The 18,808-nt window shown below is 39.9% G+C and overlaps 1 protein-coding gene across 6 annotated transcripts in view; it reads left to right on the top strand.

The window, feature by feature from the left end:
- Window positions 1-7,342: 7,342 nt before the first annotated feature.
- Window positions 7,343-18,808, top strand: part of AP3B1 (adaptor related protein complex 3 subunit beta 1) — a 261,344-nt gene continuing 249,878 nt past the window's right edge. For 4 of the 6 annotated variants that reach the window (XM_042941852.1, XM_042941846.1, XM_042941856.1 and 1 more), the window contains exon 1: window positions 7,343-7,604. In XM_042941852.1, the coding sequence (XP_042797786.1) occupies window positions 7,477-7,604 (128 nt within the window). In that variant the 5' untranslated portion in view covers window positions 7,343-7,476. The remainder of the gene's footprint in view (window positions 7,605-18,808) is intronic. The other 2 variants (XM_042941819.1, XM_042941809.1) reach the window with 1 other exon arrangement.

Below are 18,808 nucleotides of genomic sequence, written 5' to 3'. Positions count from 1 at the left end.
GTCAAGGTATGACTAACTGACCCAGTCCTAAGCCATCATAATAATTCATCTCCACAGCCACAATACTTACTGTCAGTGATAGGTACATGACCCCCAAGTTAGGCCAAGAAAATTCCTCTGAGAATTTGCTAGAGGAAAGGTTCTACTTTGTGTGGGTTCCTAAACTGTGATGTTGTACCGTGAAGCTCCTTGCAGTTATGTTCTTCGTTTACCCACAGTTTAAGTGAATAAAGTCAACACAAACAGAAAGAAGAACTGAGAAATGGAGGAGGAAATCCTAGTGGTACCACTTGAGTCCTTATACCCATTCATCACTGAGGGCAGTGCAACCCTTGTCAATAAATCTCTTCCTCCACATCCTATTTTATTCATTTATTTTTTGTTAAGTTGGTTTGATGGGTATTGTTTTACTTGCAACAAAAAGAGGCTTGGTTAAGAAAATAGTAGGAATGCCTGAGTAGCTCACTTGCTTGAGCGTCCAGCTCTTGATTTTGGCTCAGGTCATGATCCCAGCGTTGCGGGATCAAGCCCCACATCAGGCTCTGTGCTGAGTGTGGAGCTTGCTTGGGATTCTCTCTCCCTCTGTCCCTCTCCACCACTTGTACTCTTGCTCTCTAAAACAAAAAAAAAATTAGTATTTATTTTTATAACATTCAATGGCTGATATGTCCTCAAGTTGTATTGCCATTTGTCTCATAACTATTCTGCTAACATGGAACTTTAAAGTGATTTGAAATATTTTCTGTTATAAATACAGTTTTCTTTTCCAGTGCCTTTTGAATGACTTCTAGTAGATTTTCCATTAGTTTCCTCAAACATGGGCCTTGGGTTGAATTCTGAATTTATTTATTTTTTATTTTTTTAACGTTTATTTATTTTTGAGACAGAGAGAGACAGAGCATCAACGGGGGAGGGGCAGAGAGAGAGGGAGACACAGAATGGGAAGCAGGCTCCAGGCTCCGAGCCATCAGCCCAGAGCCCGACGCGGGGCTGGAACTCGCTGACCGCGAGATCGTGACCTGAGTTGAAGTCGGACGCTTAACCGACTGAGCCACCCAGGCGCCCCGATCTGAACTATAAGATTTAAAAGTGAGTGATTTGCCACCCGATTGGAGGCCATTTGGTTTTACTTTATCCCCTTTTGCTTTTTGACTTCCATTATCATTCCATCTGTGATTCTACCAACCGTTGTAGCTCCAGCTGCATGAGCACGTTTGAATGCGTTAGTGTGTACATCACTGCTTTAGGAAATTTTTAATGGTATCATGAGGATTTATGTCTGACTCTTGTAGGGCCTACTTCATGATTTCGTTTAACTATTATCCTCCAAAACAATGTTGTTTGGTTTGAAGCATTCAGAACTCTACATTCACTTAAGATATAGAATTACTCTGTCATCCTAATGTCTGTAAAAATGGCTCCAATTGTTTCACTACCATGAAGTCTATATATACTTCATTTACCTGCGTAAGTTGACTTTTCCATATTTTAAGATCTAGTACAAATGTTACTGTCTTGTATGTGATTTCTTTTATTACACAGTTTGCAATTTGTTTTCACCTCTCACTATACTTACTAATCTACCCGTTATCTATCAAAGGTGATGTAATAATGGGAGCAGTGCCACTTTAGGGTCCCGTAATGGCTATTGACTCACCTTTCAGAGACTCACAGGTAGCAGTATAATACAAATATATAAACATCAAATTATTTATGGAAGCATAGTTTTTAATAGCAAAAGATTAGAAACAAATCAAAAGTTCATCAATAGGGGGCTGGTTTAATGAGGTATAATATAGCCATAAAACATAATGCTATGCAGCTATAAAAAAGAAAAAATGTTTGTATGTACTGATATGGCACAATCTCCAAGAAATATAATCAACTATTTGAGTAAGTGGTATAGCAGAGAATTAGAAGTGTGGACTCTGAGGTCTGGTCTAGGGTTGAAGTCAGGCTCTGCTATTTATTAGCTGTGTAACTTGTCTCAAGCCCAGTTCCTCAATTTTTTCACCTGTGAAATGAGGATGCTAGTGATAACTACCGCGCACGATTCTCTGAAGATCGAATGAATTGATAACATGCATAGCACTTAAAAGAGTGCCTGGCCCCTAATAAAATAATTGAACACAACAATGAGATATGAATAAATGATATTATATAATATAATTCAAAAAAATGAAAAATTAAGTCTCTTTTAACATATTCACATTAAATATTTTCACCATTACTGCCTGTGTTGTAGTAGTAGATATACTCACATGGAGGATTATCTCCTCTATTATTATTATTATTATTATTATTATTATTTTTAATTTTTTTTAACGTTTATTTATTTTTGAGACAGAGAGAGACAGAGCATGAACAGGGGAGGGGCAGAGAGAGAGGGAGACACAGAATCTGAAACAGGCTCCAGGCTCTAAGCTGTCAGCACAGAGCCCGATGCGGGGCTCAAACTCACGGACCGCAAGATCGTGACCTGAGCCGAAGTCGGCTGCTTAACCGACTGAGCCACCCAGGCGCCCCTCCTCTATTGTTATTAAAATGTCTTTGAGGACAAGGCCTGGCTTTTCCTCAAGTGTGTGTCCTTCATGATCTCCAGAATGTGCCATGCACAAGACAAGTTCCATAGGCATTTGTTAACGGAATTAATAAAAATCCAGATTCCTCTCTGCCTATAAATATAATTTCAGAGCTTTAATAATCAGAGAACAGTTTTTTTTAAGCCTTATTTATTTATTGTGGGTGGGCAGAGGGAGAGAGAGAATCCCAAGCAGGTTTCTTGCTGCCAGTGCAGAGCCCGACACAGGGCTCAATCTCACAAACCGTGAGATCACCACCTGAGCTGAAGTCAAGAGCCAGATGCTTAACTGACTGGCCCATTTAGGCACCCCAATTAGAGAGTAGTTTTATTTTTATTTTTTTAATGTTTACTTATTTTTGCGAGAGAGACAGAGACAGACAGCATGTGAGCAAGGGAGGGGCAGAGAGAGAGGGAGACACAGAATGTGAAACAGGCTCCAGGCTTTGAGCAGTCAGCACAGAGCTCGATGCAGGGCTCAAACACATGAACCATGAGATCATGACCTGAGCAAAAGTTGGATATTCAACTGACTGAGCCACCCAGGTGCCCCTAGAGAGTACTTTTTGGTGTCTAAGAGAGTATGTGAGTATACAACACTTAATAATTTCAACATTTAGGGGCAAATCCAAATGTTACAAAAGAAGTTAGGTAGTTGACAAAACTACAAAAGAAGTTAGGTAGTTTAACTGCTACCTGGAACAGTATTCTGAAAATATTATTTTCTTTTCCTTTTTTAAAAAAAGAATTTTATTTTTATTTTTTAAAATTTATTTTGAGAGAGAGAGAACACGAGCAGGGGAGGGGCAGAGAGAGAGGGAGAGAATCCCAAGCAGGTTCCACCCTGTAAGCACACAGCCCGACTTGGGGCTGGAATTCACAAACTGTAAGATCATGATCTGCGCCAAAATCAGGAGTCAGACGCTCAACCAACTGAGCCACCCAGGCACCCCAAAAAGAGTTATAAATTTATTTTTATTTATGTATGTATTTATTTAGTATTAAAATTTTTAAATATGTTTATTTATTTTTGAGAGAGCAGTAGCAGGGGAGGAGCAGAGAGAGAGGGAGACACAGAATCCAAAGCAGGCTCCAGTCTCTGAGCTGTCAGCACAGAGCCCGACCTGGGGCTCGAACCCACGAACCATGAGATCATGACCTGAGTGGAAGTCGGATGCTTAACCGAATGAGCCATCCAGGTGTCCCAAGAGTTATTTTTTAAATAAGAATAAGAATTAATAAATTTTAGAGGCTTTAAGTCTCAGAAAGGTTAATAACTTGCCTGCTTACGTAGATCTTAGCTAGTGACGTAGTTGGGGTTCAAACCTGGATCTGGCTGTTGTTCTCTCAGTGAAAACAATATGGCAGAAAAGAACGTTATATTTACTGACTTTGTAAGTGAGCCTAAGACACGGGGCATAATGGAAGAGATTTCCAGTGGACCCGTCCTTCAGCAGTGCCTCTCTTGCTAAACATATTACCTAGCTACTTAACCTTTTTCCAAAACCTAGGACCAAATCAAAATATTCAATGTATTAGGAATATGAGAAAAAGTAGAACAAGATCATTTTGTATAACTTAAACCTTTGTGTCTGAGATTAGGGCCATCTAAAATTCTTAAATAAATTAAGAGAATTTTAAGTGGCTATTCAGTAATCTACATTCAAGATATTCTACACCCAGATATATATGCCAGAGGTTCTCTAAGGTATGTATTTATCAGTGTCCTCATTTTATAGATAAAGGAAACCAAAGCTAGCTTCTTTTACTATTAAATGAATTATACTGTATATGTAAATCTCTTACATGCTTAGTACATATTAAGCCATCTATTAAGTACATCTATAATTATTACCACCATTATCATCATCATGAATAATTAGCAATAGGTAACATTCCATAAATTGACCAGTATCATCAATAAAATAATAAATTTCATCATTTAAAAAAATTTTTTAATGTTTATTTATTTTGAGACACACACACACACACACACACACACACACACACACACAGCATGAGTGGGGGAGGGGCAGGGAGAGGGAGACATGGAATCCGAAATAGGCTCCAGGCTCCGAGCTGTCAGCACAGAGCTCTACGTGGGGTTCAAACTCAGGAACCGCCAGATCATGACCTGAGCCGAAGTTGGATGCCCAACCGACTGAGCCACCCAGGCGCCCCATAAACTTCATCATTTTAACAGCTGAAATAAAAACCCGTCACTTTAAAAAAATGTTCATTTATTTATTTTGGGAGAGAGAAAGAGCAGGCAAGGGGCAGAGAGAGGAAAAGAGAGGATCCCAATAGACTCTGTGCTGTTGGCACAGAGCCCCATTCACACACTGTGAGATCATGACCTGAGCTGAAATCAAGAGTTGGAGCTACCAACTGAGCTACCCAGGCACCCCAAAACCTGTCAAGTTTTTTTTTTAATGTTTCTTTACTTTTGAGAGGAAAAAAGAGACAGTGCAAGCAGGGGAGGGCCAGAGAGAGAGGGAGACAGAATCTGAACAGGCTCCAGGCTCTGAGCTGTCAGCACAGAGCCTGATGGGGGGCTTGAACCCGTGGAACTGCTAGTTCATGACCTGAGCCGAAATCGGATGCTTAACCAAGTAAGCCACCCAGATGCCCCCAAACCTGTCAAGTTTTGACCAGACTGTGAGGTTTGGAGGATGCTTCCTCCTCTCCACCTAAAGACTGGGTCTTGGTCATGGGTATTTCACAGTAACAGTGCCACCTTTATTTTTTAAATTAATTTTCATTTGTTAAATTAAGACTTTATTTGGAGCATTTTAAGGTTCACAGCAAAATGGAGAGGAAAGTACAGAGATTTCCCACACACCTCTTACCCCCACACATGCATAACATTTCCATCATGAACATCCTCAACAAAGTAGTACATTTGGTGCAACTGATGACTTGCGTTGACACATCATTATCACCCAAAGTCCATAGTTCCCATTTGGGTTCACTCTTGGTGTTTTATAGTGTTGTTTTTGTTTTTGTTTTGAGAGAGAGAGAGCTGTGTATGGAGCAGAAGAGGGGCAGACAGAGGGAGACAGAATCCCACACCACTAGGTGTGGAGCCGGACAAGGCTCATTTTCACCGCTGTGAGATAATGACCTGAGTCCAAATCAAGATTATGATGCTTAATCCACTGAGCCCCCAGGTGCCCCTCGTTGTTATATATTCTATGGGCTTGGACAAATGTATAATGACATGTATCCATCATTATGGTATCAGACAGGGTATTTTCATTGTCCTAAGAATCCTCTGTGCTCTGCTTATTCATCCCTCTCCCTTCTCCAACTCCTGACAACTATTTTTTTTTACTGTCTCCATAATTTGCCTTTTCCAGAATGTTATACAGTTGGAATCATATAGTAGGTTGCCTTTTCAGATTTGCTTCTCTTACTTAGTAATGTGCGTTTAAGTTTCCTCTAGGTCTTTTCTTGGCTTGATACCTCATATCCTTTGAAGTGCTGAGGAATATTACATTGTCTGGATAGATCACAGTTTACTCATCCACTCACCCACTGAAGGACATTTTGGTTGCTTCCAAGTTTTGGTAATTATGAATAATGCTTTTATAAGCATCCATGTGCAGGTTTTGGGGTGGGCATATTTTTAACCCCCGCAAATATCAAGGATTGGTATTGCTGAATTATATAGTTGGAATATTTTTAATTTTATGAGAAACTGACAAAGTATCTTCCAAATGGTTGTACCACTTTGCATTCCTGCGAGTGATGAGTGAGAGTTCCTATCTGTCACATTTAGAGTTTTTAAGTCTTCCAGGTTTTATTTTAGCAGGTGTGCAGTGGTATTTCATTATTTTCTGCGTGGCCTTTTGAGGAGTTGATCCTTGAACAGGCTCCACCCTCCTCCTAGAGGGGCTGGGCCCCAATTTGTGTTTCACTAGATCCTAACTGTTTCTGGCCTTTGGGTCTTAAGGCTAACTTAGAGGGGGAAAGAATAGGGAAAGGTTGGGAAGGCTCTGAAACCTCTCTGAGCTGGCATCCTGGGGGACCTTATGCCAGCAAGAGTCTTTACCAAGTGCTACTCTGAGGCCAGGCAACATTCAGCGTTAGCTCCCTAGCAGATGTTAGAGAGTGCTGACAGTGGGAAAGCAAGAAGTAAAGACGTGTCCAGATAATACAGTACACCTGGCGCCCGAGGTGGCTCTATTTGATTTTATTTTTGGTGGTCAGAGGCCAGTAGGAAGCGCTCCTTTAGCCCCTGGGAATTGCTGGCCCTGGATTTTCGTTCAAACCTTTCACTGGAACGAACCCTTCTCAATGGATTCTCAAAGGCACAGCCTTTAGGGAAAGGGCTTGCGTGGGACGGCTGTGAAAGTAAGGCAATGCTGGCAGGAGGAAGTGGAGCAGAAACCAGCCCACGAAAGGAAAAGCGATCGTCTTACATTTAGGACACTTGATCAGGTGTGTTAAATGGCATTTCAGAAGAAATCTGAAAGCTATTGGTTTACTAAAGGAATCAAGTAAAAGTGTCCCGGGTGGGGAAACCTCCTGAAGGGATCAAATTCGATACAATGGGCATTTCTCTCCGAAAAACTTTAAAAGCCGGGAGGCCCTTCTGGTTCCGCCCACCGACTCCCTTCCGCACCGCCTGGGACCAAGCCACTCAACCACCTCAAAAACCCGGAGAAGGCAAATCCAGTCAAGGCCTGGGAGGGGTGGGCTCCGGCCTGCCTGCACACTGGGCATGCGCAGGGGGTGGGCCGCCAGGTCGTCTAAGGGAGCCGTGACGAGTCCGGAAGCGCTAGCTAGCGCCCCTCCGCTCGAGAACTAGTTTTGTTCCGCGTCCTCGGGACAGGAGCTCTTCGGGGAGAAGCCCCGGCAGGACCAACCCGACCCCAGCCAGCACCGCAGCAATGTCCAGCAACAGCTTCGCTTACAGTGAGCAGTCCGGCGGAGGGGAGGCGACGGAGCTGGGTCAGGAGGCGACCTCGACCATTTCCCCCTCCGGCGCCTTTGGCCTCTTTAGCAGCGATCTGAAGAAGTGAGGAAGAAGGTTTGGGGTGTGGGGCTGGGAATGAGGAGCTGGGGACCCCGGAGGAGCGGGCTACGGGTTTGGGATTGGACCCCAAGAAAGGTGGGGGCGTTCTGAGACCGCACGGGAGCCGGGCGGTAGCGTTTCCCGCTGGTGGGTGGGGTTGAGTCAGTTGGGAGTGGTGGGAGTTGTGGGGGAGAGTTTGGAGTGTGTGTAGGGGTCCCTCGTCGTTTTCAAACTTTAGCGAGGAAAGAACCGTTTGGAGAGCTTCAGGTCTCATCCCCAAGACTCTCATTAAGTTGGTCTGGTCTGGGGCACCGGAATCTGATTTTTGAACAAACACTTCTAGCTTACTTAATATTTGCTGGATCAAATTTGGGAGAATTGGGCGTTATTGTGAAAAAGGTGTTTGAGGAGTTGAGAGGACGCGTTAGAGTGCTTGTTGCGTATGGGAAACTCTTCTCTCACTCTGGAGTGTAGGAGCGTGGAGGTAGGTGTTTTAGGCGCTTTATGAATGGACAATTTTATACGAACATTCATGTTTTTGGACAATATCCTTTGCATTACAAGGGAAAAAAACCGCAATACCAAAGTAATAAGCATATAAGTAGAGAAAAGTATGACTGTGAACAAATCTTTAGGTTTTACAAATTAATAATGAGTTTGAGTTTGTTTATTATTTATTTTTAATTTCTTAAAATACTTATGTTTGAGTGACACAGAGAGACAGCATGAGCGGGAGAGGGGAAGAGAGAGGGGGTGTCACAGAATCCAAAGCAGGCTCCAGGCTCTGAGCTGTCAGCACAGAGCCCGACGCAGGGGCTCCAACCCACGAACCCTGAGATCATGACCCGAGTCCAAATCAGATACTTAACTCATTGAGCCACCCAGGCGCCCAAACAATGTGAATTTTAAAGACAAATACTAAACAATGTGCATTTAGTTTTGTAAAAGGAAAAATGAGTACCACCGAAAAATGGAAAGAAAACACCCCCAAACTTTTTGGTGGGAGGGATTTTAAACTTACAGAATTCTGGTAACTTTAAATTTTCTTGTAATCATTTTTACATTTCTCTTATTTTTAATGTCTCAGTACTAGACTATGGTCACATAATAGGCTGTCACTAGATTCATGCTAAATTAAGCTAAAGTAGCTGTGCTGATGGCCTTGTAGATGTCAGAACAGTATAATTTAAATTTAAATTTTTACTAACAAGAACAGGCAGTCTGGAAGGTTGCTAGTAGTTGAAATTGGGTTTACATTTTGACTGTATTAAGCTGACTGAAATCTTATATACAGCATGTGGAGTACAGTTTTTTTCCCCTTGTTCTCAGGTAAGATAATTTCTCTTCATTTTTCATTCAGTGCATTTAGAATGATGGATTGTTCTAATGGGGAGCTTGTTGCAGTTGCACACTTCTGTTAGCAAAATGTTCAGCTGGTGAATTACCCTGTAAGTCAGCCTCAGTGTTCTTTGCATGTGATTTGCTTACGATTAACTTACTTTTATGGTTTGTTAACATCTAAGCTGTTTTTCTCTTAGAGCTTCTGACTTCCTATTTTGTCAGATTTGGGCCTGGTTTGGACAACCATGTATGGCTTTGACTGTGACCAGTGATGTTGAGGTGACCAAGCGGGTTGGATTTAAAATAAAAATAGCTAAGGGGCGCCTGGGTGGCTCAGTCGGTTACTCGTCCAACTTGACTCAGGTCATGGTCTAGGTTGATGAGTTCTAGCCTTTCGTCGGGCTCTGTGCGGACAGCTCCGAGCCTGGAGCCTGCTGCAGATTCCGTGTCTCCCTTTCTCTCTGCCCCTCCCCTGCTCACACTCTGTCTCTCTCAAAAATAAACATTGAAGAAAAAGTAAAAATAGCTAATATTTATTGAGTGCTTGTGCTTTTGTGCACACTGTTTTACATTTATCTTATTCAGTCCTCCTTAGTAGTTCAGTGGCTTGTTTCCAGATACTTGACTGATTCCATTTTGCAGATGAGGAAATTGGAGCGCAAGTGGTTAAAACTTGTCCGAGATCACAGAGCTTGAACACTACACTCTGAATTTGAACACAGGCCTAATCTCAGAGCCCATTCTCTCAAGTTCTTTATATACTACTTAACACTTGATGACATTTATGGTGCTTTTATTAGAGAATGCATACAACTTATTAAAAGTTTAAAACTTCGAAAAGTAGCCGTAGACCATGTATTACCTTGAAGTTTCCAGGAATTAGAAACATTTTGGTCATTGAACTGCAAACCTAGTGGGATTGTATATGAGCAAGGAGACCCCTGTTCTGGAAGTGTTCCTTTAATCTCTCTTCAGCCTACATTCTTGTTTAAAATGGTGATATTTTTTGACTTTTTTCCCAACCAAATGACAAAATTTAAGTAAAGAAACTTAAAGCTTATCCTATTCCTCCCCTCCTTTTTTTTTTTTTTTTTTTAACTGAGGTATTCTTGACATGTAACATGATATTAGTTTCAGGTATATAACTTCATGATTCAATATTTGTATATATTCAGAAATGATCACCACAATAGGTCTAGTTAACGTCAGTCACTATACATACTTACAGTTTTCTTTTTTCCTTGTGATGAGAACTTTTAAGATTTATTTTCAGTAACTTTTAAATATGCAATACAGTGTTATTGACTGTAGTCACCAAGCTTACAGTGCATCCCATGACCGACTTATTTCATACCTGGAAGTTATCCCTTTTGACTCTCTCCATCCATTCACCTGCCAACTCTGCTCTAATTTTTGATGGTTGAAATAATTTCAGATTTACAAAAAAGTTACAAGAATAGAACAAAGACCTACCGTTTATGTAGAGTCATCACTTAAAATTTTTTTTTGCTACATTGCTTTATTTTTCTCTTTCTCCACAACATACACACATATACATTAATATTTTGGTTTTTGATCCATTGAAAAATAGGTTGTATACATTCTGTCTCTTTACTCTTAATACCTTGGTATGTATTTAAGAACAATGATTTTTTTACATTTTTCATTTTTTTAAGGACAATATTTTTATATTGAGGAAATTTAATATCAGTACATTCTGTACTCTGTAATTGAGTGTTGTCATTTGTCTCAGTAAATAATTTTTTTTTTTTTTTTTTTAGTATTTTTTTTCTATCTAGTACAGCATGATTGGATCCTGGATCCAGTCCAGGATCATGCACTTCATTTAGTTGTTGTATCTCTTTTAATCTCCTTTAAATCTGAAATAGTTCCTTAACCTTTGTCTTTCACTATTTTGGCACATTTGAAGAATACAAGCCAGTTATTTTACAGCGTGTTAATCACTTTGGATTTGTTGGTGTTTCCTCATGTTTAGATTCGTGTTATGTACCTCTGGCTAGAAAACTCCCATAGTGATGTGGCTTTCTCAGACTTGGATCTGGAGGCAGAGTGTAAAAACGTTGTCCTCTATTTTTTTTCTCCAGTAGTCTATGGGGGGATACTTTGAGATGTGCACATGTCTTGCTCCTTATTAAATCCACCGTCTCCTAGATACAGCTACCACTGATGAATCTCCTGAGCCATTCTTTACTGCAGTGGCAGCAAAATGTTGATTTCCACCTCTCCCACTTCTTCTAATCTGTTCTTTGGCCTCTTGTCTTAAAGCTTTATGTGTCCTTTGATCCTTCACTAACCACCTCAGGGATGCCTGTCACTTCCTAGTGACAGAATTAGTGAGATTTTTGTTTTCTGAATTTAATCTTATTTATCAATTTTTTGTGTGTGCCTTTCTTCCTTTAAAAAAAACCTGAATTGTGGACTTTGAGATCATTTTATAAAAGCAGATCCTGTACGTCATTTATTGGTTAATCAAGACTGTATAGTAGATTATTGGTTTCAAGATGTTCAGTTTTTCCATTTAAAATGTAAAGTTTTTTTTTTTCTTTCTGTATTTCTTTCTTTTGGGATTGTTGTAAACTTTTATTGCTCTTAGTTTTTTTCCTAAATTATTTTCCTGCTTTATCTTAAAGAAGTTCTTCTTTTATCTTAGCCAGTTTGGCTGTGTGTGTACAATTAAAAATAATTTTTTGGGCTGCCTGGGTGGCTTAGTAGTCAAGTGTCTGACTCTTGGTTTTAGCTCAGGTCATGATCTCATGGTTTGTGCGTTTGAGCCCCGTATCGGGGCTCTGTGGTGACAGTGCGGATCCTGCTTGGGATTCTGTCTCCATCTCTCTCTGCCCCTTCTCCCTGAAATAAATAAATAAACTTAAAAAATAATTTTAATAATTTTATTTCTAGATTAAACAATTTCTAGAAAGAAACAGGAGGCGTATTTTTCTTAACAATGGTAAAACTACTAAATTTCTGAATCTTCTTTGAGAGTATCATGGTGTATTAGAAAGAGCATTGGACCTGGAGTGAGAACTGGGTTAAGTTCCTGTTTTCTGCTTGGAGTAACGTTTCCTTGTTCACTTTGCTTGATATCTTCATTTTTTTTTTTTTTTTAAGTTTATTTATTGTTTTGAGAAAGAGAGCATGAGAGGGGAGGGGCAGAGAGAGAGGGAGAGAGAATCCCAAGCAGGCTCCACACAGCACGGAGCCCAATGTGGGGCTCAAATTCACAAACTGTAAGATTGTGTGACCTGACCTGAAATCAAGAGTCCCACACTTAACCCACCTGAGCCACCCAGGTGCCCCTGCTTCATCTCTTGAAACTTCAGTGTCCTCTTTTCTAGAAAGGTGTTGATACTTGCCTATTTTGTGAGGTTCTCATAAGATGGTAGAATTGAAAGTGATTTCTAAACTAGAATATTAATTAACAGTATTTGGAAAAGCTAGTGGAAGCTGCACTGAGGTGGTGACATTTTAGTTCTTAAAGCCTAAGAAGTTTTTTTGCCAGGTGGAGGAAAGTGGGAGTTCCTCAAGCAAAGTATGTGGAAACCAGGAGAGTTGCAAAAAAACGTGCATGTTCAGATGAGACATAGATATTTATGAGCTGTAGGCAGTAATTAAGCTTGGGAATGGGCGAACGACTCCCCCATCACCCCTGCCCCTGCCAGAGAACTTCTCTTGTTTAGAAAAGAAGGCATTTTAGACATAGACTGAGGGAATACCAACATTTAAGGTTGGAACTAGGGAAGGAGACCACGCTCTGACGGGTGGGAAACCAAGGAAGGTTTAAAAGAACAAGCAAACAAACAAACAAACAAAAAAACAAAACTGGGGGTGGCAGAGCTAAGGGGAAAGTTAATAAGAGGACGTGGTCACCTATGTTAGGAGTTACATAGTGAAGATAAATAGAATGAAGCCTGAAAAGAGGCCATTGGGTTTAATAATAAGAGAGAACCTTGGTAACTAGTAACTTAGCAATGCAGTACCCCCCTCATACACACTAAAAAATAGCATTTTTAAGTTTCTGTTGAAATGGGGGTGGGTTTTTCATTTGTTTAGATTCACGGAGCTGATTTAGACCCCAAACGGGCTGCCATGCATTCCTGTAGTCATACTATGTCCTGTGATACATCGTAGTCAGTACCGCATCATTGTATTTGTACTGCGTGAATAAAGCCTAGCTTATTTTTTTAACTTAAGTTTTATTTATTGTCAGTTTTACAACATCAGTCTTGAAGATTATATATAACATTTTAATCCTTCATATCAGTGTTTCTTAGTGGCGTCCCCTAGGAAGATTACATGGGTCTGTGGTTTCTATGTAATTACAGCAAATCTAACCTTATCTCTGTCACTTGTTCTCTCGTTCAAAAAGGCATATGGAAGTTTAGCTGAACGAAAGTAACCTTTTTATAGGGATGTTCTTGAGTGTACTTTATTAAAAATAAAGATAAACCAGTCCCAGATGTCAGTGCTGTAATAATAGTAACTTATTATTTGGGACATACGTCAAAGAGTCATTGTGTCTCATACAATGTTCTAAACTTTTTTGTGTGACTGTTTCCATTTTTTATTTATATTATTGAATTTTAATTAGGGATTATATCATATTTTTATTATGTTTTCATTTAATGCTTTAAAAAACCTTTTTTATTTTTATTTGAGAGAGCGAGAGTGCACGAGCAGGGGAGAGGGGCCGAGAGAGACAGAAAATCTCAAGCAGGCTCCATGCTCTGTATGGAGCCTAATGTGGGGCTTGATTCCACAACCCTGGGATCATGACCTGAGCTGAAATCAAGAGTCAGATGCTCAGTTGACTGAGCTACCCAGGTGCCCCTAATGCTTTTTTATAGTTCCAGTTGTTCAAAGCTTGCTGTACTTTGTTTTCACTTGTCCTAGTATTTCTCACTAATAATTGTATCTCATTAAGTCACCCTGTATTTTTCGGTTATGTAGTTACTCAACAAATATTTGTTGAATATTGTATAAAAGAATCTCTATTTCACATACATACTATTAGATGGTATAGTTTATGTGAAAGAATAATTTGTGAGCAAAGTGTTTATCTTACAGTTTTTCTTAATAAATATTTTCACATCCTTTACTCAATTGGATGATTCAGATTCTACTAATATTTATTGTTTCTGTGATTAGTGTAGTTAAAAAAAATAAAGCATGACTGATTCATTGGACCATATAGAGAAGGAAATCTGGTCTGGTATCCTTATTGTATTGTACATTATTGATGTGTTATTGCATCACCCTGAAATTAATTGTATATAGTTCCAGAACAGCCATTTTCTTTATGGCATTACTTGAATCTTTACTGTGTTAGGGCTAATTGACTTGGAAACGTCATGGAGGTGTTTTAATTATTTTGACAGAGAGAATGTGAGCGAGCATGAGTGGGGGAGGGGCAGAGAGAGAAGGGGAGAGACCTAATCCTAAGCATGCTCCACACTTTCAGCACAGAGCCCAGCGTGGGCCTTGATCCCACAAACTTGAGATCATGACCTGAACCGAAATCAAGAGTTGGACACTTAACCTACTGAGCCACCCATGTGCCCCACAATCAGAAATTTTTTGTCTCTCTTCCACTCTTCAAAATAGTTCCTTAACCTTTGTCTTTTGCTACTTCAGCACATTTGAAGAATACAAGCCAGTTATTTGCACATTAGGGATTATTCCTTATGTATAGTTCATCCTTATGTGTTTTCAGCACAAAGATACAAAACAATTATAAGACCTTTATCTTGCTTTGAAGACACTTAGAATTTAGGGTGCCTAGGTGGCTCAGTTGGTTAAACATCCAACTTCAACTCAGGTCATGATCTCACGGTTCCTGGGTTTGAGCCATGCGTCGGGCTCCATGCTGACAGCTTGGAGCCTGGAGCCTGCCTCAGATTCTGTGTCTCCCTTTCTCTCTTCTTCTCCCCTGTGCACGCTCTGTTTCTGTCTCTCAAAAATGAATAAACATTGAAAAACAAATTCGAATTTAGTTGGTGAGATAAAGCTAAAAGTGAACTAATAATAATACGAGTATATAATTAATGTTAAATTGCATAATTCTTAGCTTTTCAGTGTGATATTTCTAACCAAAAGATATTTAAGCCTTTACTTATGTAAACAGTACTTTACTGAACAAAATGGAAATGCTGCAATTTTGGTATGTCAGACATTTTAGTTTGAGACGCTACAAGTGTTGGAGCCCTGGTTTGTCAGCATATTATGAAGAGGCATAGGCTTCTCATTGTTAATTCCTTTCTTTTGTGCTCAGAAGTCCAGGGTTGCAAGTATGTAAATAGATTCCACTAATGATTTCTGTAGCATGATGTTGTGCTTCAATTATGTTTGAAGGACATATGTCCAAATATATTATTGTTTTTAACAACATATTTGCCATGTTATGTGTGTAAGTTGGATTCACCTTTTTTATTTCTAAAGGGCACGTAAAATTCTAGGCAATGTCAGTGTTTTATTGATCTTTGACTTGGTTAATTCCATGTGTTCCAAGATGGCAGTTAATGGAATAAGAAACTGTGTAATGGTATCTGCAATGCATTCCCAGCTAGATGAGCTAGTTGTTTTTGTCTTCACATAAATAAGATTGCTAGTTTTATAAGACCAACTACTCAAGTTAAAAATTGTCATTTCACTGATACATAGGGTTCCTATAATTTAATTCTTGAAATATACTTCAAATCAAGTAAGATTTTACCACATTGTACAAGAAAATTGATGAAATAGTGCCTGTAAGCAGATTCCTATTTTCCAACAGATTATAAAAGTGTTCCATTTTATTGTTCTTCTTGGGGGAGAGTCAGTTCTGACTTTTACTGTATATCTTAATAAATATTCAGCCAAGGGTCACCTGTGTGGCTCAATCTGTGGCTCAAGACACTCAGTCAGTTAAGTGTTTGACTTTGTCTCAGGTCATGATCTAACGGTTCGTGGGTTCAAACCCTGCATCGGGCTCTGTGCTCAGGGCCTGGAGCCTGCTTCGGATTCTCTGTCTCCTTGTCTCTCTGCCCCTCCTCTTCTCGTGCTCTGCCTCGCACTCTCAAAAATAAATAAATGTAAAAATAAAATAAAATAAATAAAAAATAAATATTCAGCCACGAAATATTCATCTTTGATACAGAGTATGTTATTTTAAGATCACTGATCTGGTGAAATCCAGGGAGAAAATCTGGAATATTTAAATTTCAAGCCTTACAGTTAACTCCCAAGATGTGTTATATTGCATTATTTCTAGGCAGGTTTTTTTTTTTTTTTTTTAATGTTTATTTTTGAGAGAGAGAGAGACCGCGAGCATGAGCAGGGGAGGGGTAGAGAGAGAGACACACAGAATCCGAAGCAGGTTCCAGGCTCTGAGCTGTCAGCACAGAGCCTGACGTGGGGCTCAAACTCACGGACCGTGAGATCATGACCTGGGCTGAAGTTTGACACTCAACTGACTGAGCCACTCAGGCACCCCTGTTGTTTTTTTTTTTTTTTTTTAATTTTATTTATTTATTTATTTTTGAGAGAGAGAGAGAGAGAGAGAGAGAGCGCGCGCGCATAGGAGGGGCAAAGACAGAGGGAGAAATAGAATCCTAAGCAGGCTCTACACACATAGTGTGGAGCCTGATGTGGGGCTCGAACTTGTGAACTGTGAAATCGTGACCTGTGCCAAAATCTAGAGTAGGATGCTTAGTTGACTGGGCTACCCAGGTGCCCCTTGTTTGTTTTTTCTTAAGTTCTTCTTCCAGTGTGGGGCTCTAACTCATGACCCCAAGACCAAGAGTCGCACATTTTACCAACTGAACCAGCCAGGCGTCCCTTATTTCTAAAAAGTATTTAGAATTTAGAGCAATACTACTAGAATAAATGATTAAAACAAAACAGAAAAAGAAGACAGATGGTTGGTTGAAATGTTCTTTTTTTTTACTGCATGAAAAGTTACAAATGATCATGGAATGACAAATGTATTATAGTGAAATAATTTGACAGTATTGCATTTGTGTATATAAATGAACTACTGACAAAAACAAATTGCCCGTAGTCCAAATTCAGAATTTAAAGTGAAGCACCCAAAGTAGAATAATCAAGAAGGAAATGATTTTCCTTTATTTCATATGATTATGAGTAACGTTCATTGGTTTGTGTATTTAGGGAAGACTTATTTAGCATATCAGCTGGAAAAAGTTCATAGGTATACAGAAATGAACAATTTATAGTCAATGTCTGCTATTGATGGGATGATCGTTTGTATTGCCGATAGGAACCGACCTAATTAGAAGGCCAGTGCCTTAATCTTTCAGCTGAGTGCAGTGGCATGGCAGCTGGACAAGGGAGAGACTGATGAATAATGCCAATTCCAAAATCATGGGTTTTGGAAGTAGGCTGAGCTACACTTTATCCAGCTTTACTCTAGGAATGGATTTTCTCAAAATTTGTTAAAGCCTCGATTAAGAGTTTGGTCATGAAGGATGAGGGGGAAATTAGTACTATGAGGGCAAAGAGGTAGGGGGCCAGATTGTGTAGGGGCTTTGGATTTAACTTTGAATCATAGGAGCAGCAATCGGAAGGTTTTGAGCAGTATGGGCATTTAGAAGTTCATCAGTAACTATTAAGTGCCTGTTGTGTGCCATCTATATTTCATGCATCAAGAAGATTATAGTCTGTGGGGTACTTGGAACCTGCTCGTTCGTGTCCAGTGTTTATTCACTAACTTAAAAAAATTACAGAAGTAATTTATTGAATTAACATATATTAATGGCTTCAGTATGCTAGGCACTGTTTTTGATGCTGGGGATTAAGTAATGGGCAGAACACCTGCTTTCATGGAAGACAATCAAAGAGGGCAATGTATGGTTGGTCATTTGGTGATAAGGAATGCTGTGGCGAAAAATAAAGCAGGGAAAGAGGACAGACAGGGTGGAGATTGGGTTGGAGTTTGAAATAGCAAGGTCAGGAAAATGTCCTTGAGAATTTGTTAATGGAGCCCAGACCTGAAGCAAGTGAGCAGTGACACTTGGGGAGAGTATTACGTCAGAAGAAATTGTAACTGCCCAGGCCCTGAAGTAGGAGAATTTTGGACCTGTGTGAGGATCAACAGACAGGCCAGTATGGTTGGAGCAGAGTGAGAGAAGAGGAGGGGGCAAGTCGGTAGGTGAGGAGGTCAGAGACGTAACGAACCAGATTGCAAAGGGCCATGTAAATCATTGTAAGAACTTCGATTTTACTGACTGAGAAGGGAAGCTATTGGAGGGTTTTGAACAGAGAAGTGAGGTGATCCAGCTCACCTTTTAAATGTATCGCTTTGCCTCCTGAACTAGGAATAGACTCCAGATTTAAGGCAGGGAGACTGGCAGGGAGACTAATGCAGTAATCCAGGCAAGCGAAGATGATGACTAAATCAGATTGGTGGTAATAGAGAGAAAGGGTTAAATTGGAAGGTAGAGCCAGTGAGATTTTGCTGATGATTTGGGTGTATGACAGAAAAAGGTATCAAGGATGGATACAAGGTTTTTGTTTTGTTTTGTTTTGTTTTGTTTTGTTTTCCTAAGTAGCTATAAGTTTGGAGTTGGCTGTCCACTAAAATCAAGGTGTGTGAAGAGGAAGTTTTTAAAGGGGAGGGGAATCAAGAGCTTGAGCATGTAAAGTTTGAGATGCTTATTAGACATCCAGGTGGAGATATTAAATAGGCAGTTGGATGAATGAATCTGGAGCTTAAGGGAGGATTCAGAGTAGTGATATATATTGAGTCATCAGGTTCTAGATGGTAGTAAATACCATGGATTGGACGAGGCACTGAGGAGAAAGAGAAAAGGTCAGAGTACTAAACCCCAGGGCATTCCTGGAGCAGTTGT

This window comes from Panthera leo, chromosome A1, assembly GCF_018350215.1.
Source record: "Panthera leo isolate Ple1 chromosome A1, P.leo_Ple1_pat1.1, whole genome shotgun sequence".
NCBI lineage: Eukaryota > Metazoa > Chordata > Mammalia > Carnivora > Felidae > Panthera > Panthera leo.
Note: the sequence above shows the minus strand (reverse complement) of the source record. Positions and strands in the feature narration are given on the sequence as shown.